At 42.9% G+C, this 27,766-nt stretch overlaps 1 protein-coding gene across 2 annotated transcripts in view; it reads right to left on the reverse strand.

Annotated features, from left to right (window-relative positions):
• The window catches only part of fbxw2 (F-box and WD repeat domain containing 2), a 74,145-nt gene that overhangs the window by 37,840 nt on the left and 8,539 nt on the right, over window positions 1-27,766 (reverse strand). Inside the window, exons 2-4 of one of the 2 annotated variants that reach the window (XM_086053833.1) lie at window positions 23,273-23,373; window positions 22,925-23,068; window positions 1,607-1,901 (exon numbers count right to left, since the gene is read on the reverse strand). In XM_086053833.1, coding sequence (XP_085909959.1) covers window positions 1,607-1,873 — 267 coding nt within the window. In that variant the 5' untranslated portion in view covers window positions 1,874-1,901; window positions 22,925-23,068; window positions 23,273-23,373. The remainder of the gene's footprint in view (window positions 1-1,606; window positions 1,902-22,924; window positions 23,069-23,272; window positions 23,374-27,766) is intronic. The other variant, XM_086053832.1, reaches the window with a different exon arrangement.

The following is a 27,766-nucleotide window of genomic DNA, read 5'->3' on the forward strand; positions in this document are numbered from 1 at the left end:
ACTTTAGTGGTACTATAGTGTTAGGCAGAGGTGGATATTCCGTCTGACTGACAGACGGGTCCATCCATCCGTCTATGATGGACGCCTGGTTTGCAGGCTTTTTTTTTTAAAAAAAAAAAGACAAACTAAGCATAGGCGGAAGTGGATTTTCACCTGTCTATTTAATCGTCTATAACCTGACACCCGTTTCGCTGGTGGAAACGGAAACACGCACCTTAGGCTCGCGCGTTTGCTCGCACAGGTGATAACACAATGCGGGTGTCTTCGAGGTAATGACAGAGGGCACACCTCCGACAGGGGAAAAAAAAGTTCACACATCGCCTGTCAATCGGGTGGTTGTGTTGGCTGCTAAATGATATCTTGGTTGACAGTTAAACAGTTGTCTCCCCAGTTTTAGATGGCTGCCGGTGTCGCAGATATGCACGACACCAATAGGCGCAATAACCGACTTGGGTTGGATTCTACTCTTGGCCACAATTGTAAAGGACTCACATAAATGCTCATCTGTTTAGTACCTTTGACAAGTTTTTGTTTTCTACTGTTAAAATCCTGTTCTTGCCCTACTTTATTTTTGAGTCGTATTAATTTTTATGCTATGTGGGTTTATTTTGCCGCTTTTACGGTAGTTCAGGAACACAAGCTGTGTCTTGACTTTACGCACACACTTCTTGACAATTTGATGCGTTGCTGATTGTAAAGTAGTTTTACATTGTTGCTGTTTGATGTAACTAACAGACTTGTATACAGATACTAGCACCTGGCTGGAATGGGGACAAGGTATTAATTTGTATTTGCATTTGTTTCATTATTATTTTTTATGAAGTGACTTTCCTGTGGAAAGGTGTTTTGTATGTTACACTGCCGTTATGGTAATGACAGCCTCTCGTAAGTGATTGTGTAGTGCTGCTGGCTTTAACTCACATTTTCACATGTACAGTTAAAGTTGTGTTAGAGGACTCCTTTTTTTCTTTTCCTCGTTTCTAATTCACGTAAAACTATCGGAACACCTCATGGCCTGAGGGGCGAATGACAAGGACGCTGTATAGACATATCTATCACATATATATCCATCTACCTGTCTGTCTATACAAACACCTCATGGCCCGAGGGGCGAATGACGAGGACGCTGCATAGACATATTTATCACATATATATCTATCTACCTGTCTGTCTACACACATAGACACATATGGGAGAGGTCCCTCTTAGCCAATGGGATGCCAGGAAGATGCTAGGTAATAGCCCAATGGCAGAGCAGCTATGAGAATGTTGCGTTCAAGAAACTGGAGCTGCGAAATTTCTTTCGTAACAAGAGGCAATATTTTCCTGTTGAGGCGTTTCTTAACTTGAAAATTTTGTATGAAGGGACGTTCGTAAGTAGTGGTACCACTGTAATGCCTATCGGGGTGGGGGACAGAGGAAGAATACTGCCGATTGAAAAATGGATATATGCAAGCAGCTGACATTGGAAGTCATTCTTTTCAGAGTTACAGTAAAAGCTACAAGATAAATGTTACACCTCGATGTGTAAAAAGTAATAATCTTAAATGTATTCTAATTTGGCTATATATATTTCATACATCTTAAAAATAGCTGAAATATTTACTTTATTCCACTGCTTGGAGACTAGGCAGCAACAGAGTAAAGTCTGTGGATCTAACCAGCGCAGCAAGTAGAAAGCCAGTTCCAGAGGCAGGAGTCGCAGAAAGTCACGTTTGAGCAGTGCCTCCAAGCCATTAGACAAATGTCGAAGCTGGGCCGCACCACTAAGGGATATAATGTGGTCCAAAGACTGGTTGCGCTGCTGGTCATTTAGTGTAAGGAAAGTGGTAGAGACTGACTCCAGCCACCTCTGGAAATCTGTCCTCTCCATGAGCTCTCATTAGAGCAACCAGCAATCCCTAAAAGAACAGGGTCAGAGATTAGTAATTCAGTTTCACTCCCTGGGTTTTACAATGTAATACATTAGTCACATCATTCATAATCATATACACATTAGGGTGGTCCTTAAAAGTTGTAAATTCTAAGCTCCAGCCCTCTACATTTGTTGGAATAGTTGAAAAAACACTCCTGGTGAAGTTTTGTCTAAATCAGACAAGATTTACCCCTGCCTCAATGAACTTGAAGTTTTGCCCTGAGGACCCCAAGGTGCGGTTTATGTCTTGAGGTGAATATGACATACGAGTAAAATTTGTAATAAAATGAAAGTTTTAACATCAAAACTATTAACTTGAGGTCCGCTGATAGTGTAGTGGTACACACGCCTGAGTTGTGTGCGGGCAGCGTGGGATCGATTCCCGCTCAGTGACAGTGTCTATGTGTGCCCTGCGACTGGCTGGCGACCAGTTCGGGGTGTAGTCTGCCTTCGCCCATTGACGGCTGGGATAGGCTCCAGCAACTCCCCGCGACCCTATATAGGATAAGCGGTTTAGAAGATGACATGACATGACTATTAACTTGTTTTGTATATAAACATTGTTGGACTGTCTGTTAAACTATGTTAAACAGTCCTCAAAACTGTCTTCTTTTTGGAGTCTGGGAATTCTGTACGATGTCCCGAAACAACTTGGAGGAAAATTGCAGTTGCTCCTCATCCCGGGTTAGTTTCTTATTATATTCCTGAATTAAGGCAACACCGCGCTCAGCTTCTGGAAGAAATGCCTAGTGAGGTTGTCGCCAGGTCTTTCAGCAAATGAACGGAAATGACGTCTATTTGAGTCATGACGCCGTGTGTCGCTGTACACAGTGGGTTATTCAAATGCCGGAGCAACTCTGTCCGCTCAATCATGTAAACGGGATATTCAGAATGTTTCAGAAATCGCAATTTTGACTTTAACCTGAATATTGACTGTAAACGGTCACCATGGTGCTGGGGACAAAATATAACATTTATTATATTATATAAAACATTCTGTTTTTGTACATAATTACAGGATTCACAAAGAAATAGGCTTGGCCAGTCATGCATAAAATTGAACTGCACTAATAAAGTAACCACCAGAGGGTGCTGGAACTGTACAAATGGAAAAAAACTTGGCCTTTTAAACATATTTGCTGCTATTAATATCGTAACATGACAATAACAAAATATTGATATTGCGATATCACGATATTGTGACATCCCTAACACATAGATATATTAGTGCTGTCAATCGATTAAAATATTTAATCGTAGTTAATCACATTGTTTCATAGTTAACCTGTAATTAATAGCGTATTTTATTTATTGTAAACAAAAATCCCTTGATTTTTCTGTCCCATTTTCTTGAATTTTTATACCCTTACCATGAATACTAGGATTGATTTTCAATTCAAATACGTTTATACAAATATAAAAGATTTATATAAAATATATCGAAATACAGGGCAGCACCGTTGTTGACTGGTTAGCACGTCTGCCTCACAGTTCAGAGGTCGTGGGTTCGATCCCGGCTCCGGCCTCCCTGTGTGGAATTTGCATGTTCTCCCCATGCATGCGTAGGTTTTCTACGGGTTCTCCGGTTTCCTCCCACATTCCAAAAACATGCGTGGTAAGTTGATTGCACACTCTAAATTGCCCCTGTCTCTGTGTGCCCTGCGATTGGCTTGCAACCAATTGCCAACGGTCTGAAGACTGCTGGGATAGGCTCCAGCAGGCCCGTGACCTATGTGAGGAGAAGCGGTATGGATAATGGATGGATGGATATAGAAATACAAATATTTTTCAAGAATATGCTCTATGCAAGCCCACTAGTTGAAACAAGGCATTCTGATAAATATTGCCTTTGTGGAATAAGAGATAATCCACCTGTTTTTAGCCATCACTGGGGCGGCCATTTTGTCACATCAGTCGACTGTCGACAGTTGCTCAGGGCTCAGGTAACAACCAATAACAGCACAATTGTTTTCTACAATAGAGCCATGATTGGTCATATTTGAGCCCTCGGGGCATCTGTGATGTCATTTTCAGTCGACAGAAGTGATAAAATGGCCGACCCCTCAGATGGATGGATTTTACAATTTAACTCATATTCCACAAAGACAATATTAATCAGAATGCCTTGTTTCAACTAGGGGGCCTGCATAGAACATATTCTTGAAAAAAAAATGTTTGGGTTGACTTCCCCTTCAATTGAAAAAAACAAGCATTGGATTCAACTCACGCAAAAAAACCCTCAGCCCTTTCTAACACATACACATACTATACACACGCACGCACACACACAACCATTTACATTGATGTTCTCAGCTTGGTTCTAGAACTACGAGAGCAGTCATTTTTACAGATGCCACTTTTATTGCGCTCTGGCAATGACTTCGTGGACTAAAAAGATTATTACTCGCTGCTCAAGTGTCTGATAAAGGTATTATTTATTAAAATTCTGTTGTGGGTATATCTTAATGTAAATTATGTAAGATAAATGAATGAGAAACAGTTGGTGGACCGCTGAGAATTTCCCGCGCGGCTCTCGCGCTGCATGTGTATGTCGGCAACCCGGAAGTCTACTTTTTTATCCATGGGGTAATTATGTCAACAAGCTCCACAAAAGCGCATTATTTTATTGATTTCGACTGTCTGGTATGTATTACTGTAAGACATAATTAATTCAGTTGCCAATTAATATTTTCGTTTTTTATAGTAATTTGGGGAATGCATATATTATTTTGTATTTATTGTTTTTCTAAAATGCTGCAATATTGTTTTGTGAGGATATATTCATTTATTTATATTGTGCTAAAGTATTTATTCCTTTTTGAGTTGGTTTGGTACGGTGCATTTCCTGAGCGATCTCCTTAATAAAAAGGGGAGGGGGTGAGGTGTCCGTTCCCCCGCCCCCGGCTCAGGTTTAAGGTGAGCCTCAATTCGTGCCAATAAAGTTACAATTGAGTCTATTGCACTGCCTTGTTTTAAAACCTTTGTGTATTTCACAATTCAAAACTGTCATCAATTTTCATACTTCAACTGGAAACATCTCATTCTGCATGTGTCTAAAGTTTAGGAGTCAAAGATATGAGTTTAACCCAATACCTACACTGTTATCTCATAAACCTGACCAGGAAAACGATTATAACCATAGAGAAGCACCTTCATCAATGCAAAGTTAGCAGGATAAGCACAGGAAACAATACACAATCATACATTGGAATATGTTTCATTTCAAGGTAATTTTGTTTGACCAAAAGACATAGGAAGTTGAAAGCTACAGTTCCCATGTCGACCTCTTGGGGTCAGTCTTTATCCAGCACTGTCAATGTTCATCGGGGCTGGCCCCCTGCTGATTGCGGGAGAAGAGGAACCTCCTGGCTTCCTGCTGGGGAAGCTCCACAAAATCTGTTTAAATGCCGTCCGAATCCACATCCGTTGTCTGTAGAGGGGGTCCAGGTGACAAAGAGTGGCTCCTAATCAGGAGTTTGTGCCTTTCTGAGTCCTAGCACGTTTTGTCAAATCCAATTGCCGGGGTCCCCTGGTGATTCAATTGTTTTGAAGTGAGGCTGGAGCAGACCTGATGGCATCTCCTGGCTGAATCTTGTCTCCAGCCCTGGAGATGAGGTCCACATGAAGGCATATTCGTTACACATGATTTATCACGGCTTCTGGCGTACTGGCTCCTTTGTGCTGCCACCCTTCTCTCCTGCATGCAACAGTCTATAGCGCCCGTGCGTAAGCTTGCGCTAATAACAAAAACTGATCAGAAACGGTACGCAAGGTGGACCGAACCGAGCATGCCATATCCAAACATAATAATACACCCACGTATACGTTACATCTATAATATATATATATATATATATATATATATATATATATATATTAGGGGTGTAGTGGTATGCTAATTCACATTTCGGTTCGGTTTCTTGGAAACTTTGGTTCGGTATATTTTCGGTACAAAAAAAAACTGATTTTTTTTTATATGTTTATTTTGAAAAGATGACAAGTAAATGGTACTTTTCTTTTTTAGAAAAAAAAATAAAAGTGAACCATTCAGGTGACATTCTAAGAAATTACACCAGAATAAAAATACACTAACAATAAAGATCTCTTAATTTTGTAAATTATTAAGACACTGAAATCTTTAAACACTCAGCACCAACAGCCCATGACACATCTAAGTATTCAAGTTAAGGACAAGTTGTCATTACAGTACATATACACTTTTTGTGATGAAACAAAATACATACAATAACAGTTACAATTATTGCTAACTGTATTAAAACTCTTTTTATAATGAAATACAGTAACTTTAAAGTCTTAATGAAATTATTCACACTTTTTAGACATTTAAATCTTTGTTGTTCAACAGCATATTGTAACGAATTGGGTTATCTGTAGGGTTGGGCATAATTTGAATTTGGACGATTCCGGTTCCAATTCCGGTTCTTTGATTCGATTCCGGTTCCTAACGATTCTCAATTCCGATTCTTAACAAAACAAAAGGAGTTATTTTTGGACAAATCACATGAACTTCTCTGTTCTTTAATTTCATGAACTTGTTACTATTTGTGAACTTTACCATGGATTACTCAAAGGGCTGTTTTTAACCAGTATAGTTATTTTAATACATTTTTTTGGTATTATCATTTAGTATTATTTTTCACAAGAGCTTTATTTTTAAGAAGTTCAAGACAATACAATAATGCAGTGAACACCAATTGATTGGCTTACCTTGTCTTGCTTTATATATGACAAAAACAACGCTGCATTTTAAGGACAAGCAAGGAAAGTCTAGATAATCTAAGCAGTCTATGTAACCATATGCGAAGGGCGACTGCTGCCGCCGCTGTGGGCGCACACTCGTCGCTCATAGTCGCCGCCGTGGCCCGCGCTTGCCAAGGCGGTATGAAGCGAGTGGAGGGGCTGACCGAGAGGACCACGGCGACTCGAGTGGGGGCGAGCTTCCCTGCTATTGCTATGCAGCTTCGGCGGCAGGAGCCGTGGCTGCGTGCACACTTTTTCTTTTTCCCTTTTTTTTTTTTTTAAATCGGCTCGTACTTTGTTCGTAGCTCTTCCGCAAGGCTAACTAGGAATAGAAACGTAGCACCGACATTCTAAAATCTGAACGGTTCCGTGAGAACTGGAATGATGGACCCGGCAAGAGTTGGAGATCGCGCCTTGAACAAGCCAACAGTACCACATCATCTGCAAAAAGCAGAGATGCAATACTGAGGCCACCAAACCGGACCCCCTCGACACCTCAGCTACGCCTAGAAATTCTGTCCATAAAAGTTATGAACAGAATCGGTGACAAAGGGCAGCCTTGGCAGAGTACAACCCTCACCGGAAACGAATCCGACTTACTGCCGGCAATGCGGACCAAACTAAACACAGACATCGGTGGTACAGGGACCGAATAGCCCTTATCAGGGGGCTCGGTACCTCACACTCCCAAAGCTCCCCCCACAGAACTCCCCGAGGGACACGGTCAAACGCCTTCTCCAAGTCCACAAAACACATGTAGACTGGTTGGGCGAACTCCCATGTACCCTCGAGGACCCTGCTGAGGGTGTAGAGCTGGTCCACTGTTCCACGGCCAGGACGAAAACCACATTGCTCCTCCTGAATCCGAAATTCGACCTTCCGACGGACCCTCCTCCCCAACACCCATGAATAGACCTTACCAGGGAGGCTAAGGAGTGTGATCCCTCTGTAATTGGAGCACACTCTCCAGTCCCCATTCTTAAAAAGGGGGACCACCACCACCACCACCCTGCCAATCCAGAGGCACTGTCCCTGATGCCCACGAGATGTTGCAGAGGCGTGTCAACCATGACAGCCCCTCAACATCCAGAGCCTTTATGAACTCCGGGCATATCTCATCCACCCCCGGGGCTTTGCCACAGAGGAGCTTTTTGACTACCTCAGTTACTTCAACCCCAGAGATCCCCACCTCAGACTCTCCAGGCTCTGCTTCCTCAGTGAAAGGCGTGTTGGTGGAATTGAGGAGGTCTTCGAAGTATTCTCCCCACCGACCCACAACGTTCCGAGTTGAGGTCAGCAGCACCCCAACTCCACTATAAACAGTGTTAATGGTGCACTGCTTTCCTCTCCTGAGACGCCGGATGGTGGACCAGAATTTCCTCGAAGCCGTCCGTAAGTCATTTTCCGTGGGCTCCCCGAACTCCTCCCACACCCGGGTTTTTGCCTCAGCAACCGCCAAAGCTGCATTTCGCTTGGCCAGCCGGTACCTGTCAGCTGCCTCCGGAGTCCCACAGGCCAAAAACACCCGATAGGACTCCTTCTTCAGCTGGACAGAATCCCTTACAGCTGGTGTCCACCAGCGGGTTCGGGGAATGCTGCCACGACAGGCGCACCTTGCGGCCACAGCTCCGATCGGCCGCCTCAACAATGGAGGCACGAAACATGATCCACTCGGACTCAATGTTCCCCGCCTCCCCTGGGACGTGGGCAAAGTTCTACCGGAGGTGGGAGTTGAAACTCCTTCTGACAGAGGATTGTGCCAGACATTCCCAACAAACCCTCACAATACGTTTGGGTCTGCCAGGTCGGTACAGCATCTTCCACCACCATCAGAGACAACTCACTACCAGATGGTGATCAGTTGACAGCTCCGCCCCTCTGTTCACCCGAGCGTCCAAAACATGCGGCCGCAAATCCGATGATACAACTACAAAGTCGATCATCGAACTGCGGCCTAGGGTATCCTGGTTCCAAGTGCACATATGGACACCCTTATGTTTGAACATGGTGTTTGTTATGGACAATCCGTGACGGGCACAGAAGTCCAGTAACTGAAAACCGCTCGGGTTCAGATCAGATGAGATTGGATACCTCTACTTACGAACGTCTCTTCGAACAAAATTTTCAAGTTACGAAAATTACTTAATTTCCTAAGTAGAGGTACCACTGTACGTCGAAAATGGAAGTCAAGTCAGCTGTTACGCCACGACGCGGGCCAACTTCAAAGTATAAGTTCACTAAGGCTATTGCAGTGACATTAATGACTCAATGTATTATTTGGTGAGCTTTATTTTGAAGTTAGCCTTTGTGGAGGCGGTGTGTTCGTTGAGTATGTCTGCAAAACACTCTTGTACATGCAACCTACGTGATCTTGGGTATTCAACTTCATCTGCTGAATGCGGACTAATCACGTTGCCTTATTGTGAATGCGCACAGTTTTTTTCACCAACCATTCTGCGGATTGTGCCCATCCTGAACCGATGCTTGATCCTTACCAATCAAAGATGATTGCACTGCACCACTGTGTGTATAGGTGCGCGTCATGACGCAAATGACGGTACGCATCAGTGATTTCTTTTGCACATGCGTACCAGTAATGTGTACCCCTACGTGTGTACGTGTGATATATATATATATATATATATATATATATATATATATATATATATATATATATATATTATATATGTAATCCGGGCCGGCCCGGCCAGCTCATTCGGCCGACGCTGCCTCAAAGCGGCTCATGACCCAAAGTCAGAATCGGCTAAATACGTCTAATTGCAATATTGAGCCAACAAGTTCAACACACAAATGCACATATCTAGCTAATATTTAGCTTATATCATGCGTAGCAGCAGCTACTGTACACACAGATACATCAGGTACCATATGATTACATAAAGTGTTTGGATTAGATAGACTTTCCATGCTTGCCCTTAAAATGCAGCGTTGTTTGTCATATATATTTTCTTTCTAAAGCAAGACAAGGTAAGCCAATCAATTGGTGTTCAGTAGCATGCTTTCAGTAACAGTTGCATTACTGTATTGTCTTGAAATTCTCGAACATAAAGCTCTTGTGAAAAATAATACAAAAACATTTATTAAAATAAATATAAATATAGAATTTAAATCAACAAACTATCCTGAATGTTTAGGCTAAATTAGCCCCTACTGTAAATACACAAAACATTTGCATTTTCAACTTTGAATTCAATATGTATTAAATTTCAAGTTTTCTTGCTTTGGTTGTTTTTTTGGAAACTTCGGTTCGGTATATTTTCGGTACAAAAAAAAAGATTTTTTTTTTTTTTAAATATGTTTATTTTGAAAAGATGACAAGTAAACTGTACAAAAAAATAAATAAAAGCGAACCATTCAGGTGATATTCTAAGAAATTACACCAGAATAAAAAATACACTAACAATAAAGATCTCTTAATTTTGTAAATTATTAAAACACTGAAATCTTTAAACACTCAGCAGCAACAGCCTATGACACATCTAAGTATTCAAGTTAAAGCCAAGTTGTCATTACAGTACATATATACACTTTTTGTGATGAAAAAAATACAATAACAGTTACAAATATTGCTAAATATATTAAAACTATTTTTATAATGAAAACAAATACAGTAACTTTAAAAAGTCTTTATGAAATTTTATACACTTTTTAGGCATTGAAATCTTTGAATGTTCAACAGCATATTGTAACGAATTGGGTTATCTGTGTTGTGGTCAGATATGTGTGTTGCTGAGTTGTGATGTTTCCGAGGTTCATGAATGCATCGTACGGCAAGCGAGTGGAGCAGCGGAGAAAGAAGAGCACGAGCAGTTGTACTTGGATAAATAAAAACATGATAATTAAACTACGTCTGACAGCGTGTTACTGGAAGACGCTACAATATGAAAATCTCGCTATTTATGTTTGACGTTTTTGCTCCCTCGTCTAAGAAATATTCACTGTTGGATGATGCTGTGCATGTTAGACGTGCTACCTGCCGCCCATCTCATGTAGCAATGTCAGCACACAACTTTCGGACTTAACCACGTACCTTTCCCAATCTGTGATTTTAACAGGTTGTTCCCAAACAGCAGACCGCAGTGTACGGGGGGACCTTGGAGCTCTGGCTCTTTTCTGGCTCTCACTGTTGTGCCGTCACTCTCCTCTCCCGCATGCATCATTCTTCTACTATATTACATTAATGATCGATTCCTTACACCGGAAGTTCCGGTGCCGTATCCGGAACCCATATCGAAGTCCGCAGTAGCGCAAACTTGAGCAGTTCGCGCTCGATACTACGGAAAAACCTTTACCGCTCCGCCATCATCGGATCCAAAACGGCGACATGTAAGTTATTTCTTTGGCATGCGTTTTACTGAAATTGTGAAAGATTTCAAATGTATTCATTTACATTTTCATCTGTATACCATGGCATCCGAACGAAGAAGAACGGTAATGACCGTGGAAGAGAGAGTGAAATGCATCCGATTTACGAAGCTGGACACAAAGTAAAAAACCTCCAGAAGACACTTGGCGTCGGAAAAACTCAAAGCTACGAGACTTTGAAAAACAAGCAATCAATACTGGCTCAGTACGATTCCGGCAGTTTGCCTGCTCAGAGGAAATTGTTTGCGGCTCGACGGACAAAGAACAGTTACGTAAATGGACGTGTCCTTTTGCATGCACAAGAATCACCAGACATCAGTGATGATCAACGGGACAGTTACTTGCAATTAGCAACAAAACTGTATGATACGCAAACATTTTCATACAGCAAAGAATGAAGCCAACACAACAACCCAAAATAGACTCATTTTTTAATGAACGCATTACCGCGTTTCTACCACTAGAGCCGGGAGCGCTGTTGCGTCTTTCTACCTTTTAAGCCGGGAGAGCGGATACGTCGGTGTCTTTTTTTAATCCAATTCTCCGTCGCTTAGCCAATTTAATGCATCAGAATTAGGGATGGGAATTTTGACTAATTTGCCTGCCGACTAGTCTCAAATTTTATTTGCGACTAGTCGACTAGTCTATAAGCAAGAAAACTTGAAATTTAATACATATTGAATTCAAAGTTTAAAATGCAAATGTTTTGGGTATTTACATAGGGGCTATTTTAGCCCAAACATTAAGGACAGTTTGTTAATTTAAATTCAACTGGCTGAATAAAAATGAACAACTGAAAGAGAAATTCATTTCTGATACATTTGCCAATGCAATGCATGGCATTTATTATGAATAATGTAATGAGTAATGGTACCGACTCCCAGTCCAGCAGGGTCTCATTCGCCATATGTTAGGTGCATTATCATGCACACAGGCGATGACTTCATTTTCTAGTGTCACGTATCCATCACACTCCGCAGGAGAGCAGCCAAGTTTTCAGCTGTGTGTCTTTCCTCCAAGGTGCATGGCACACAAAGCTGCGGAGATTACCTTTGTCCACATACGTTATACACGTTATAGTCATGTAAGATTCGGTGGCTGTGGACGTCCATCTGTCTGTAGTTAGGGCACTGGCCACATAGCTGACCTTCTCAAACGCTCGTAGTATCTACTCTTTCATATGGCTACTCTCAAGTTGGGGCATTATTGTTTTGCGACTTGGCACCACGTACTCGATATACAGCATTAATTTTCCGAACCGTCTGCCCTCAACAAAAGAAATATCGCGTCATTTTACAAATTAGTTGGGTATTCTTTAAAAAAGTATTTATGTATTCGGTCATAATTATGTCTTCCTCTCCTCTCTGCTGAGTGTGATCCTCCTTACGTGTGTGGCTGCATGATGCAATACCCCAGCCAGAGGCAGGCAACTGCCTGTTTGCGCTTCGTTCTTATTCAACCATCGTCTGTAAGTAACTTAGACAATTGTGTGTACCGGTAATGACCATGGAACATTTATATAGGAACTGAATTGTGGCTGATTGTACTGTGTTGTTGACTGAACATACTAATCGCTATCTCTAATGCTAATCGCGGTTGCTAATCGTTAGCATGTCTGCCTGTTTGTGGTTTGTTCTTGTTCAATCATCGTCTGAAACTAACTTAGACAATTGTGTGTAATGACATTTATATCCGAGCTGAATTGTGGATGATTGTAGGTTGTTGACTTAACATACTAATTGCTATCGCTAATGCTAATCGCGATTGCTAATCATTAGCATAGGCTCATCTTGTTCATGTCTATGAAAATACATGTGTATGTACTGCATAGATTGATAGTATTTTCTGTTTCTTGTGCAGTTTCACAATATAAACAGGCGACTTCGCTGCACACCTAGAGTCAGTGGAGTTTGTTTGTGAATGTCTAGCTGTTTGGATAAGCTGGCTTCCTTGACTAGCAAGGCCTTTTAGTTCAACAAAACATCAGACTTTAACCGTTTAAATTATTCATGCATTTTAATAGCTTTTAGGATGTATCTTATGTTTCTTTATGTTGGTTACAATAACGTGAAATTATATAGAAGTAATTGTCATGGCTTCAAGTTAAGTTAGTGCTGACTTGTATTTATGATGTTTTGTCTCCCTCTGCAGGCGCTTTAGCGCTAAAGCGCCTGCAGAGGGAGGCAAAACATAAGTCACAAGTCAGCACTAACAATCCATGACAGTAATGTGTTAATAATTTCACACATAAATCGCTCCGGAGTCTAAGGCGCACCCCCAGCCAAACTATGAAAAAAAGTGTGAGTTATAGTCCAGAAAATACGGTAGGGCTTCTCTGGCACTGACACATTATTTTTACATCTTCGATTGAAACATAATAATATATTGTTATTTACTAGTAAATAATAATGAACTGGCTGTGTGAAAGCCACATGTTTAAGCTCTCTAATTCTTTTGGAATTATGTTTCTGTCTGCTACAGGGGCTGAGATATAAATTATTTTGTTAAGTGTTGAATTTCTGGGAAAACTTCAGGTTTTCAAGGGTAATTTAAAAGGCGACCTTAGGTTTTGGGGAGCTGTTGAGCCAGGTGCTTTAGGCCTAAATGGGTTAAAATACAGTACAGTTTACTGTAGTTAAGTACAGTACTTTTTAAAACCCAGTTGAAGAGATTTCTTTTCTCTGGCTTTTGATCAGACCTGAATTTTTCTGCTCTTTTCCAGTGTCAATTGTATATAGTGTTTTATGTCAATTTATTGGCATTATTTATTTATATCCATCCATCCATCCATTATCTGTACCGCTTATCCTCACAAGGGTCGCGGGGCGTGCTGGAGCCTATCCCAGCTGTCTTTGGGCAGTAGGCGGGGGACACCCTGAATTGGTTGCCAGCCAATCGCAGGGCACACAGAGACAAACATCCGCACTCACAATCACACCTAGGGGCAATTTAGAGTGTCCAATCAACTCACCATGCATGTTTTGGAATGTGGGAGGAAACCGGAGTACCCGGAGAAAACCCACGCACGCACGGGGAGAACATGCCAACTCCACACAGGGAGGCCGGAGCCGGGATCGAACCCACGACCTCTGAACTGTGAGGCGGACATGCTAACCAGTCGACCACCGTGCCACCTATTTATTTATATTTTATTCATATTTTACATATTATTTATGTCTATATTTATTAATACATGTAACCACAGCCTTTTATTGTTTTTGTTTTATTTATTGTATTGTAAAGTGCTTTGTTACAGCCCTAGTTGTTATGAAATGCGCTATATAAATAAAATTGTATTGTATTGTATTGTATTGCCCGCGACCCTTGTGAGGAGAAGCGGTACAGATAATGGATGGATGGATTGTATTGTATTATAGCATACACAGCTGCAGCATATACATAAATACTGTACATACAGATACATCATATGGTTACATAGACTGCTTGGATAAAATAGACTTTCATGCTTGCCCTTAAAATGCAGCATTGTGTTTGTCATATATATTTTCTTTCTAAAGCAAGAAAAGGTTAGGCAATTGGTGTTCATAGCATGCTTTCAGTAACAGCTGCATTATTGTATTGTCTTGAACTTCTCAAAAATAACGCTCTCGTGAAAAATAATACTAAATAATAATGCAAAAAAATGTATTAAAATAAATATACTGGTTAAAAACAGCCCTTTGAGTAATCCATGGTAAAGTTCACAAATAGTAAAAAGTTCATGAAATTGAAGAACAGAGAAGTTCATGTGATTTGTCCAAAAATAACCCCTTTTTTTTTATTTGTTAAGACTCTAGAATCGTTAGGAATCGGAATTGAATCAAAGAACCGGAATCGGAACCAGAATCGAAACCAGAATCGTCCGAATTCAAACGTTGCCCAACCCTAACAACTACGCAGCCACTTTGCCGCACACTTCTCCAAAATCCAAAGCTGCCGCGTACGGTGTGTGATTTGTCGTCTTTGTAAGGAATCGAAGGAATAACTTTACATGGGTATTAAAATACACCCCGGTAATTTTAATTCGCAGCTTTAGTGTACAACCGTTTGCTGCCAAATAATATTCAGCTATTCAACTGAACAAGACACCCTCTCATCACCTATTATTGCTCTCTCTAGTATTCTCTGTAAAACAAACGTTTCTCCCTGTTCTGAATAACATTCCATGCAGCCAGCCATGTTTTTCATTGTTTAGCTTTTTTCTCTGTAGGGTAAGCAAACCCTTTAACCCTTTTTTATTTAAAGACAACACAGAGAGGCAAGACCCAGCCTCGCAGAGTTTACATTCACACTTCTGTCAGAAGTGCAAAATCTCAACTATATACTGTACCATGTTTGAATGGTCTCAATAGGCCAATTTAAAGCATACTTAGGATAAGTCAATCACACCATACTTTTCATAATTATTTTTGTCACGTTCGATGGTTGGTTGGTTGTGGTAGCTGTTCTGCTACATGGTCATTCAAATTCTGTCCCCAACTCTGTGCAGTTAATGCTTGCAAAGCACTTTGTGCTTTGGGATTGTGGATTAACATCTCAAACAACATGGTGTTATGTGTTTTAAGGCTCAGTATGTTTGTTTTTCGCTGTCCCCATCCAGTTTTTTCTTACAATACAATGACAGCCTTATTTTATTAATATTATTTTTTTTATTTGAATACAAAATAAGTGCAAAAAATGTGTTATCACTGAGTAATGTGGTAACAATTTTTACTCTGAAAATGCATGATATAAGATTAGAAAAGATAAGAAGGCCTTTATTGATCCCACAGTGGGGAAATTTTCAATGTTACAGCAGCAAAGCTATAGGTCACACAGAGACGGCGGCATAATGTAGCCATTAATGTATAACATTAACGGCAAACATTCAGAAACAAACCTATGTAAATATAGGCATATGTGTATATACACACCAACATACATGGACATATAAAGTAAGAAGAAACACTCATTTTAGACTGTACATAGTACAGAGGAAAAATACTCTAAGTAAGTGACAGTGCTGCAGTGCTGCAGTAAAATGTAAGGAACGGCATTGGATAAAAATAAAATTAGACTAACAGTAGTAAGGAATGTTGAGTATTGCAGATATAAGCTCAGGTGCAGGACTGCAAAATTGCACTAATGTCCACCAGTTTGTAGAGACTACACAATGTTCTTGTTAAAGAGTCTGACAGCAGCAGGCAAGAAGGAGCGGCGGAATCTCTCCTTTGCACAGCGAGGGTGTAACAGTCTGTCACTGAAGGAGCTTTGGAGTGCTGTTAGAGTGCCCTGGAGGGGGTGGGCCGGGTTGTCCAGCATTGATGACAGTTTAGCCATCATCCCCCTGTCCCCCACTGAGTCCACCGAGTCCAGGGAGCAGCCCAGGCCAGAGCCGGCCCTCTTGACCAGTTTGTCCAGCCGCTTCTTGTCCCGGGCCGAGATGCCGCCTGCCCAGGAGAATACTCCCTGGAAAATGACCGATGCAACCACCGAGTCATAAAAGTTTCTGAGGAGTGTCCCCTAACCCCAAAAGACCTCAGTCTCCTGAGTAGGAAGAGTCTGCTCTGACCCTTCCTATAGAGAGCGTCTGTGTTGTCGCTCCAGTCCAGTTTATTGTTCAGATGAACACCCAGGTATTTGTAAGTTGAGAATCTCTCAACATCGGTTCCCCGGATATTCACTGGTGTAGGTGCAGAGTGTTGGCGCCTACAGAAATCCACCACCATCTCTCTTTTCCCCGCATTGATCAGGAGGCGGTCCTGCTGGCACCAGTCCACAAAACCCTGAGTAAGTTCTCTGTACTCCCGATCATCTGTGGCCTGTGATGCGGCCGACAATCGCTGAGTCGTCAGAGAACTTCCGCAGGTGACAGGTAGGGGTGCTGTAGTTGAAGTCCGAGGTGTAGAGGGTGAACAGGAATGGAGCCAAGACAGTTCCCTGCGGGGGCCCCGTGCTGCAGAGGAGCACGTCAGACACACAGTCCTGTGTCCTCACATACTGTGGCCGGTTTGTGAGGTAGTCCTGGATCCATGTGGTTGTGGTGGGCCAATCCCGCCCGCTCCAGCTTGTCTTCCAATAGGGTGGGCTGGATGGTGTTGAAAGCACTGGAGAAATCAAACAACATGATCCTCACAGTGCTCCCCGCCTTCTCCAGGTGGGAGAGTGAAGTGTGGAGGAGGTAGATGATGGCATCATCCACACTGATGCCAGGCTGGTATGCGAACTGGAGTGGGTCAATTGAGGAGCTCACCAGGGGGCGCAGGTGGACGAGGACCAGTCCCTCCGGGGTCTTCATCAGGTGAGACGTCAGCGCCACTGGTCTGAAGCTGTTGAGCTCCTTTGGGTGGGGGGGTCTTTGGCACCGGGACCAGGCAGGATGTTTTCCACAGCTGGCGGACTCTGCCCAGCTTCAGGCTCAGGTTGAACATGTGCTGAACAATTCCACACAGCTAGTCTGCGCAGGATTTGAGGAGCTGGGGGCTGATGCCATCTGGACCCGCTGTCTTCCTCGCCTTCATCTTCTTCAGCTGGTTCTTCACCTGAGATGTTGTGAAGGCCAAGGCTGGGCAGGAGGGAGTGGTGGCTGTCTGGTGTAGCTAGGAGCTGGAGACTGTGGAGAAAGGAGGGGAGGGGGTGACACACCCAGCAGGAGGAGTTGGTGGAGGCTGCAGCAGGAGAGACTGAATGGGGGAAGGCATCTGATCGAATCTTTTGAAAAAGAGGTTCAGCTCATTTGCCCACTGCAGGTCCCCCCCAGTCCGGGTCTTTGGTGGTCCGTGGCCTGAGATGGTCTTCAGGCCCCTCCAGACTCCCCTGGCATTATTCTGCAGCAGCTGCTCCTCCATCCTCTTCCTGTTGGACCTCTTCCCCTCTCTGATCCTCCTCCTCAGCTTCCTTGTTGCCCGACGCAAAAGCCCTCTTCTTCTCCTTCAGGAGTGCTTCAATGTCAGGTGTGATCCAGGGTTTGTTGTTGGAGAAACACCTTACTGTCCTGGTGGGTATGGTGTTCTCCATGCAGAGATTTCTATAGTCTGTAACAGTGTCCGTTAGACTATTAATGTCTTCCCCGTGAGCGTCGCTGAATACTTCCCACGCAGTTATGCTGAAGCAGTCCTTTGAGGCCTCCTCGGCCTCTCCAGACCATCTCTGAACCGTGTGGGTCACAGCTGGCTGCCTGCGGACCAGAGGTTTGTACTTTGTACACAGGCTGGATAGCCACCAGGTTGTGAACAGCTTTGCCCAGCAGGGGGAGGGGCAGTAATGTGTATGCCTCCTTGGTGTTGGCATAGAAAAGGTCCAGTGTTTTATGACATACTGTGTGAATGAAGGCAGAGAGGAGGAAGGGGAGGCATGATTGACTCAGAGATGAGTAGCAGGGCATTTGGGTGCTGTGTTTGTAGCCTGCTCACGGCTGCAGTCAAGACATCACAGGCTGTGTCGCTGTTGGCAGCGGGGGGGGACGTAGACGGTCACCGCGATCACATGACTAAAATCTCGCGGGATTTAGAATGGCCTCATGCCAACAGCTAACAGCTCAATATCCCTGCTGCAAAGCTGCTCCTTAATTGTGATGTGCCCAGGATTAAAACATCTATCGTTCACAAACACAGCCAGCCCTCCTCCTTTCCTTTTACCACTCTCCAGCATCCTGTCCGCGCGTATGATTTGGAAGTTGTCCAATTCTACGACCACGACCGGCTTTAGTGCTGTTATCCACGACTCCGTGAATAGCATCAGGCTAGCCTCCCGGAAGTCCCTCTCATGCCAGGTAAGCGCCGCTAGTTTGTCCATCTTGTTGGGGAGGGATCTAACATTCCCCATGATAACAGACGGGAGGATGGGATGGTATCGTCTCCTCCTTTCCCGGCGTTTAACCCCCGCACGAGATCCCCGTCTCTTCCTCCTCAGCTCACGGGGGATATCAGGCCTCGCCCCGGGAGCCGGCGCGTGATTAGCACAGAGTGCTAACAGCTGATTCCGGCTATAAACAATGGGGGCGTGGCTCCGAGCCAAGTCTCCGGACACGATCGCGCAAAAAATAGCCACCTGCAGCAGCAAGAATACCGCAATTTGGGTGTCCATTGCTACGCAAGTTTACGACCATCAACTATGTGAAAAAGGTTTGGGGTAGAACAACAGTAAGGTACAAAAACACACGAAAAGGCTCACCGGTGAGCCGGAGCTGCTGGACCGGGCGGCCACTCGCGCGGTGCCGGAAATGATGAAGCGTAAAATATGAAATATGAAGCGTAAAATAACAAAAAAAAATTGCCCCACCCCCGACGGCGTCCACCCACCCAACTAGATTTCAAATCTGTGGGAAACACTGCACACACATAAAGTGTATATATTGTGGCATCACAAGGGCACGTGTAGTGGAAGGATGCTACATTCCATTTCAGACACCAGTGCCACACCCCAAGATGGCCGACAATACAGGCACTACATTTCCCAGCATGCCCCGAAGCCCCAACAAGTGTGGCTGCTTAAGCCACTTGATTAAACCATGGACTTAAAAAGGGGGAAATCAAGGAGTAGAGAGAGTGTGAGAGGACAACAGGAAAGAACCGGACAGAAGCAAAAGGAAGAACAGACTCCATGTGGAGGCAAGTTGTTTTCTGAATTTTGAGAACAGTCTTTAGTTGGCGCCTTTTGTATTTTTGTCAATTTTGTTTTTCCTGACACAACTGACTGAAAGAAGATAATAAATCTTGATTTTTGTTGAAACTCTGGCCTAAGAAGTCTCCACTTGCCCTGTCGAACCTATCGTGATGTCACAATATATACAATATATATATATTAGGGCTGTCAGTTTAGCGCGCTATTCTCGGCATTAATCCAATCACCACGCCGTCAACTTTTTTATCGCGTGATTAAGGTTTCCATAGCAACCAGTGGCTGCATTGATCAAGGCTGCTGGTCACCACGATCTATACATGTATATTTTTAAAAAAAGCTTTAGAGTACAGGAGGCATTACATCTGCTTCACAATATTGACAATGAGGATGAATTGCTCAGCTGACACATGCACGGCTGAGTCCGCCTGCCCCGCGGTTATAGTCGTGACTAGGGATGGGAATTTCGACTAATTTGCTCGCAGACTAGTCTCAAATTTTATTTGCGACTAGTCGACTAGTCTATAAGGAAGAAAACTTGAATTTTAATACATATTGAATTCAAAGTTTAAAATGCAAATGTTGTGTTTATTTAGGGGCTATTTCAGCCCAAACATTCAGGACAGTTTGTTAATTTAAATTCTATTGATGTAACAACAACTGACTGAATAAAGGTGAACAATTGAAAGAGAAATACGTTTCTGATACATTTTCCAATGCAATACATGGCATTTATTTTGAATAATGTAATGAGTAATGGTACCGACTACCAGTCCAGCAGGGTCTCATTCGCTAGCACCATGTTAGGCTAGGTTCACACCGCAGGCAAATGCGACCCAGATCGGATTTTTTTGCCCATATGCGATCTGTATCAGATTTTTTTTATGACAGCCTGAACAGCTCAATTCCGCTTTTTTCAAATGCGACCTGGGTCGCTTTCATGTGGTCCTAGATCGGATACGTATCCGATCTTTTCCAATGCGTTCGCGGTCTGAACGGCCAGGTCGCATATACTGGATACGGCATTGACGAGCCCAAGTTGCGCTCCTCGCAAGCGGAGGGAAAGTGCTGGCATCAGGGGGATCACTAACACTATTGACTTTATATTTTACTTTAATTTAATCCCACTTGAAACGTGAAGCATAAAGTGGACATTTATGGCAATCGTAGTAATTCAGCCACGGCTCAGATAGGTTCATTTTTTGCACACGGTTATGACGTGACTTCATTGTTCGTGATGTCTCCATGAAATGAGATAATAAAGCCTCATAATTTCCCCCAAATATTGTATTTGTTTCTACCTCTACCTACTACCTAATCGCTTGAATGCCCCGACAAGCTGGACCACATTTACTTCCGCAAACACGTCGGGTGTGACGTCGTCTCTACTTCTGCGCAGGCGGGCCACTTTGACGACGCATGTGTTCATTCAGCAGACAAGACAGAGGTCGCATTTTTAATGTAATATGAATGTTTACACAAAAAAAAATTGGGATTTTTTTAGAGGGGGTGTGGGGGGGGGGGAGCAATTCTCTCTCTTGGTGCTCAGCATGTTTACAGAGGCCAAGGCAGAGGCGTGTGGAATAAGATGTGTGATACTTAATGCCGCGTTTAACCGACTAGTAAAATACAAAACTTTTAATAAATCGTAGACGGTTAAACGGGTAAACGACTAGTCGCGCACATCCCTAGTCGTGACGTACGTTGTTGGAAGTGTAACGCTCAAAAGTTGTTCTTCCTTATCTTCGGAGGCCGTGGTATGGTGGGTTACAATAGAGGTTTGACAGTGTTTTGTTACGTCTCAGACGTGAACAGCAGCGCTCTAATTCACCTCTCTCTCTCTCAGTGGACTGTTTCTCATCTGACACAATTTACATTAAAATATACCCACAACAGAATTTTAATAAACAAAATAAGTTTATTAGACACTCGAGCAGCGAGTAATAATCTTTTTAGTCGTTCTAACATCAAGCAGAGCTTGAGCAGCAAGTCACCTGATTGTGTGTGTGTGCATGTGCGTGTGTTTGTGTATGTGTTTGAAAGGGCTGGGGTACTGTTTGCGTGAGTTGAATCCAATGCTTGTTTTTTCAATTGAAAGGGAAGTCCACCCAAACATTTTTTTTTCCAGAATATGTTCTAAGCAGGCCCCCTAGTTAAAACAAGGCATTCTGATTAATATTTTGTTTGTGGAATATGAGTTAAGTTGTAAAATCCATACATTTTTTACCATCTCAGGGGTCGGCCATTTTATCACTTCTGTCGACTGAAAATTACTTCACAGATGCCCTGAGGGCTCAAATAACGACCAATCATGGCTCAGTTTCAGAAAACAGGTGAGCTGTGATCGTTACCTGAGCCCTGAGCAACTGGGATATCATTTTCAGTTGAAAGACGTGACAAAATTGCCGCCCGCAGTGATGACTAAAAACAGGTGGATTAACTCTGATTCCACAAACGCAATATTGATCAGAATGCCTTGTTTCAACTAGTGGGCTTGCATGGAGCATATTCTTAAAAAATATGTTTGGGTTAACTTCGCTTTAATAAAGTATTTGCATAAGAAAATCAATCCTCTTATTCATGTTAAGGGTATTTAAATTCAAGAAAATAATGTCATAGAAAAATCAAGGGATTCTTTTTTTACAATAAGTAAAATATGTGATTAACTATGAGCTAACTATGAAAAACGCGATTAACTACAATTAAAATTTCAATCGTTTGACAGCACTAATATATATATATATATATATATATATATATATATATATATATATATATATATATATATATATATATACACATATATATACATATATATGCAGTGGGAAAATGAGCTGAACCTCTTTTTCAATAGGTTCGATCAGATGCCTACACCCACTCAGTCTCTCCAGCTGCAGCCTCCACCAACTCCTCCTGCTGGGTGTGTCACGCCCTCCCCCCTTTTCTCCACAGTCTCCAGCTCCCAACTCCACCAGACAGCCACCACTCCCTCCTGCCCTGCCTTGGCCTTCACAACATCTCAGGTGAAAAACCAGCTTAAGAAGATGAAGGCAAGGAAGGCAGCGGGTCCAGATGGCACCAGCCCCCAGCTCCTCAAATCCTGCGCAGACCAGCTGTGTGGAATTGTCCAGCACATGTTCAACCTGAGCCTGAAGCTGGGCAGAGTCCCCCAGCTATGGAAAACATCCTGCTTGGTACCGGTGCCAAAGACCCCCCCTCCCGAAGGAGCTCAACAGCTTCAGACCAGTGGCGCTGACGTCTCACCTGATGAAGACCCTGGAGAGACTGGTCCTTGTCCACCTGCGCCCCCTGGTGAGCTTCTCAATGGACCCACTCCAGTTCGCATACCAGCCTGGCATCAGTGTGGATGATGCCATCATCTACCTCCTCCACACTTCACTCTCCCACCTGCAGAAGGCGGGGAGCACTGTGAGGATCATGTTCTTTGATTTCTCCAGTGCTTTCAACACCATCCAGCCCACCCTATTGGGAGACAAGCTGGAGCGGGCGGGAGTGGCCCACCACCACAAGTCACCTGCAGAGGTTATCTGACGACTCTGCGATTGTCGGCCTCATCACAGACGGAGACGATCGGGAGTACAGAGAACTTACTCAGGATTTTGTGGACTGGTACCAGCAGGACCGCCTCCTGATCAATGCGGGGAAATCAAAAGAGATGGTGGTGGATTTCTGTAGTCGCCAACACTCTGCACCTGCACCAGTGAATATCCGGGGAACCGATGTTGAGAGAGTTTCAACTTACAAGTACCTGGGTGTTCATCTAAACAATAAACTGGACTGGAGCGACAACACAGAGGGATTTGGGGTTAGGGGACACTCCTCAGAAACTTTTATGACTCGGTGGTTGCATCGGTCATTTTCCAGGGAGTATTCTCCTGGGCAGGCGGCGTCTCGGCCCGGGACAAGAAGAGGCTGGACAAACTGGTCAAGGGCTGGCCTGGGCTGCTCCCTGGACTCGGTGGACTCAGTGGGGGACAGGGGGATGATGGCTAAACTGTCATCAATGCTGGACAACCCGGCCCACCCCCTCCAGGGCACTCTAACAGCACTCCACAGCTCCTTCAGTGACAGACTGTTACACCCTCGCTGTGCAAAGGAGAGATTCCGACGCTCCTTCTTGCCTGCTGCTGTCAGACTTTTTAACAAGAACATTGTGTAGTCTCTACAAACTGGCGGACATTAGTGCAATTGTGCAGTCCTGCACCTGAGCTCATATCGTGCAATACTCAACATTCCCCACTACTGTTAGTCTAGTTTTATTTTTATCCAATGCTGTTCCTCACATTTTACTACAGCACTGCAGCACTGTCACTTACTTAGAGTATTTTTCCTCTGTACTATGTACAGGCTAAAATGAGTGTTCCTCATACTTTTTATGTTGGTGTGTATATACATGTGTATGTACACATGTTACTGCGTATATTTACATAGGTTTGATCCTGAATGTTTGCCGTTAATGTTATACATTAATGGCTACATTATGCCGCCGTCCCTGTGTGACCTATATCTTTTCTGCTGTAACACTGAGAATTTCTCCACTGTGGTATCAATAAAGGCCTTCATATCTTATCTTATCTTATCTTATTCCCCACTACTGTAATACCGTAGTTTTATTTTTATCCAATGCTGTTCCTTACATTTCACTAAAGCACTGCAGCACTGTCACTTACTTAGAGTATTTTTCCTTTGTACTATGTACAGGCTAAAATGAGTGTTCCTCATACTTTTTATGTAGATGTATGTTGGCGTGTATATACATGTGTATATACACATGTTACTGCGTATATTTACATAGGTTTGATCCTGAATGTTTGCCCTTAATGTTATACTTAATGGCTACATTATGCCGCTGTCCGTCCCTGTGTGACCTATACCTTTGCTGCTGTAACACTGAAAATGTACCCACTGTGGGATAAATAAAGCCCTTCTTATCTTCTTAACTTTGTGGGGTCGCTGATCCTCCCCGGGCTGCGGCCCGGCTCACTCATTCGGCCGACGCCTCGCCATGGAACTGACGCGATGCAGTTTATGACCTAAAAGTCAGAATCGGCTAAGTACGTTTAATGGCAACATTGAGCGAGCAAACAAAAATTCAACACACAATTGAACCTATCCAGCTAATATTTAGCGTATAGCATACGCAGCCGCAGCCTTTACATAAACACTGTACATACATATGCATCATATGTTTAAATAGACTGCTGAGATTAGATAGCCTTTCCTTGCTTGCCCATAAAATGCAGCGTTATGTTTGTCATATATATTTTCTTTCTAAAGCAAGACAAGGTTAGCCAATCAATTGGTGTTCAGTAGCATGTTTTCAGTGACAGCTGCATTATTGTATTGTCTTGAACTTCTCAAAAATAGAGCTCTTGTGAAAAATAATACGAGATAATAATAATAATAATAACAGCCCTTTAAGTAATCCATGGTAAAGTTCACAAATAGTAAAAAGTTCATGAAATTGAAGAACAGAGAAGTTATGTAAATTGTCCAAAAATAACTCCTCCTATTTTTTTATGTTACGAATCGGAATTACAAATTGTTAGAAACCAGAATCGAATCAAAACATCGGAAACGGAATCGTCCAAATTCAAACGATGCCCAACCCTATCTGCTACTGTTCTGGATAGCCAATAACTGAAAGTATTTTAAATTATTTTCTTTAGGTTTTTTTATTATTACTATTGTTATTATTATCTGTGACTTGTTGGCTTGCCTTAATAGATAAACATGTGGGTCTAGATACTCAGACAACTTACAGATTTTGTTGTCAATTTATGTTACTGTAAGTGGTGGGTGTTATTCTTTTTCACTACCTCAAACAACTTGAAAATGATGTGCTATTGGTGTTGCACAGTATGGTTATTTATTTGCACTAGTTCAGACATTTTACAAATAAATAATTGTTGTTTTTTTTTTTTTGTTCTTTACACTACTTCTTCCTTTGTTTTGCACTACCCCAGGATCAGACAACTTAAAATGTGTTCCAGGCATTGACTGTACAGAGGGTTGTCGAAATTAAATACTGAAGTTGTACTATTTCTTTGCACTACCTCTTAAAATAACGATTGTATTAATGATCATTTAAGTTTTGGGCGTTAAAAAAAGTTTTACAGTAAAAAAAAAAAATTAAAAAAAAAAAGCCTGTTCTTTAATTTGTTCGGTGTGGTATCGAAATGGTATCAAGTATCGATACTGAACTGGGTATCGGTATCGAAGTTGAAATTCTAGGACAGAGCAATTCTCTCTCTTGCATGTTTACAGAGGCCGAGGCAGAGGCGTGTGGAACAAGATGTGCAATACTTAATGCCGCATTTAACCAGTGTTGGGCAAGTTACTTCCGAAATGTAATATATTACATATTACTAGTTACCTGCATGTGAAAGTAATACTTTTCCTTTATAATATTACTCTATTTGTAGAATAATGCTCAAGTTCAAGTTACTTTTTCAAAATTCGGGGATTAATTTATTTAATAATGATTTCAAGACCTTAAAAGGAAAATGCAAAATTTGCTGCCATACTCTAGCTGGTAAAGTTAACTTATGAGCATATTTAACTATATAGTGTGGTCTATAATATTAAATGTTTCGACTATGGTGTGGTGGGACATCACTACCTTTGATCACTATTTGTATCAATAAGATTTATTTTTTAAATATAAATATTAGAACTGATACTTTGTCCAGTAAATAAATAATCACAGACTGCAAACCACAAATGAAATTATCATTATTCTCAAATTAATTAACACACTGGGGGTGGCATGGCTCAGTGGTAGAGTGGTCCTTTCCCAACCGGCAGGTTGTGGGTTCAATGCCCGGCCATTGTGACCATGTTGAAGTATCCTTGAGCAAGATACTGAACCCCCAGTTGCTCCCGATGCTGCGTCATCAGGAGGTATGAGGTACAGTGTGAAGCGCTTTGAGTACCAAAGGTAGAAAAGCACTATAGAAGTGACAGTCCATTTGCCATTTACACACAAATAATAGTGATGCATAACATATAATCGATAATTGGTCTAATTAGATAGATAGATAGATAGATAGATAGATAGATAGATAGATAGATAGATAGATAGATAGATAGATAGATAGATAGATAGATAGATAGATAGATAGATAGATAGATAGATAGATAGAAACACACAGACAGGGCATGTGTAATAAAAGCAAAAATATGTATTGAAGTCCCTTCCCATGGGCTCACCACTGGTAGGAGGGGCCAAAGGGGTTGGGTGCCGTGTGAGCTGGGCAGCTGCAGAAGACAGGGATCTTGGCGGTCCGATCCCCGGCAACAAAAACTAGCTCTTGGGACATGGAATGTCACCTCTCTGGCAGGGAAGGAGCCTGAGCTGGTGTGTGAGGCTGAGAGGTTCCGACTAGATATAGTCGGGCTCACCTCCACGCACAGCTTGGGTTCTGGTACCAGTCCTCTCGAGAGGGGTTGGACACTCTTCCACTCTGGAGTTGCCCAGGGTGAGAGGCGCCGAGCAGGTGTGGGTATACTTATTGCCCCCCGGCTTGGCGCCTGTACATTGGGGTTTACCCCAGTGGACGAGAGGGTAGCCTCCCTCCGCCTGAGGGTGGGGGGACGGGTCCTGACTGTTGTTTGTGCTTATGCACCAAACGGCAGTGCAGAGTACCCACCCTTTTTGGAGTCCTTGGAGGGTGTGCTGGAGGGCGCTCCATCTGGGGACTCCATCGTTCTGCTGGGGGACTTCAATGCTCACGTGGGCAATGACAGTGAGACCTGGAGAGGTGTGATTGGGAGGAACGCCCCCCCCGATTCTGAACCCGAGCGGTGTTCGGTTACTGGACTTCTGTGCCCATCACGGATTGTCCATAACAAACGCCATGTTCAAACATAAGGGTCTCCATATGTGCACTTGGCACCAGGATACCCTAGGCCGCAGTTCGATGATCGACTTTGTAGTCGTATCATCTGACTTGCGGCCACATGTTTTGGACACTCGGGTGAAGAGAGGGGTGGAGCTGTCAACTGATCACCATCTGGTGGTGAGTTGGCTCTGATGGTGGGGAAGATGCCGGTCCGTCCTGGCAGACCCAAACGTATTGTGAG

This window comes from Filicampus tigris, chromosome 15 (assembly GCF_054856515.1).
Source record: "Filicampus tigris isolate MCC_2025a chromosome 15, RoL_Ftig_1.0, whole genome shotgun sequence".
NCBI lineage: Eukaryota > Metazoa > Chordata > Actinopteri > Syngnathiformes > Syngnathidae > Filicampus > Filicampus tigris.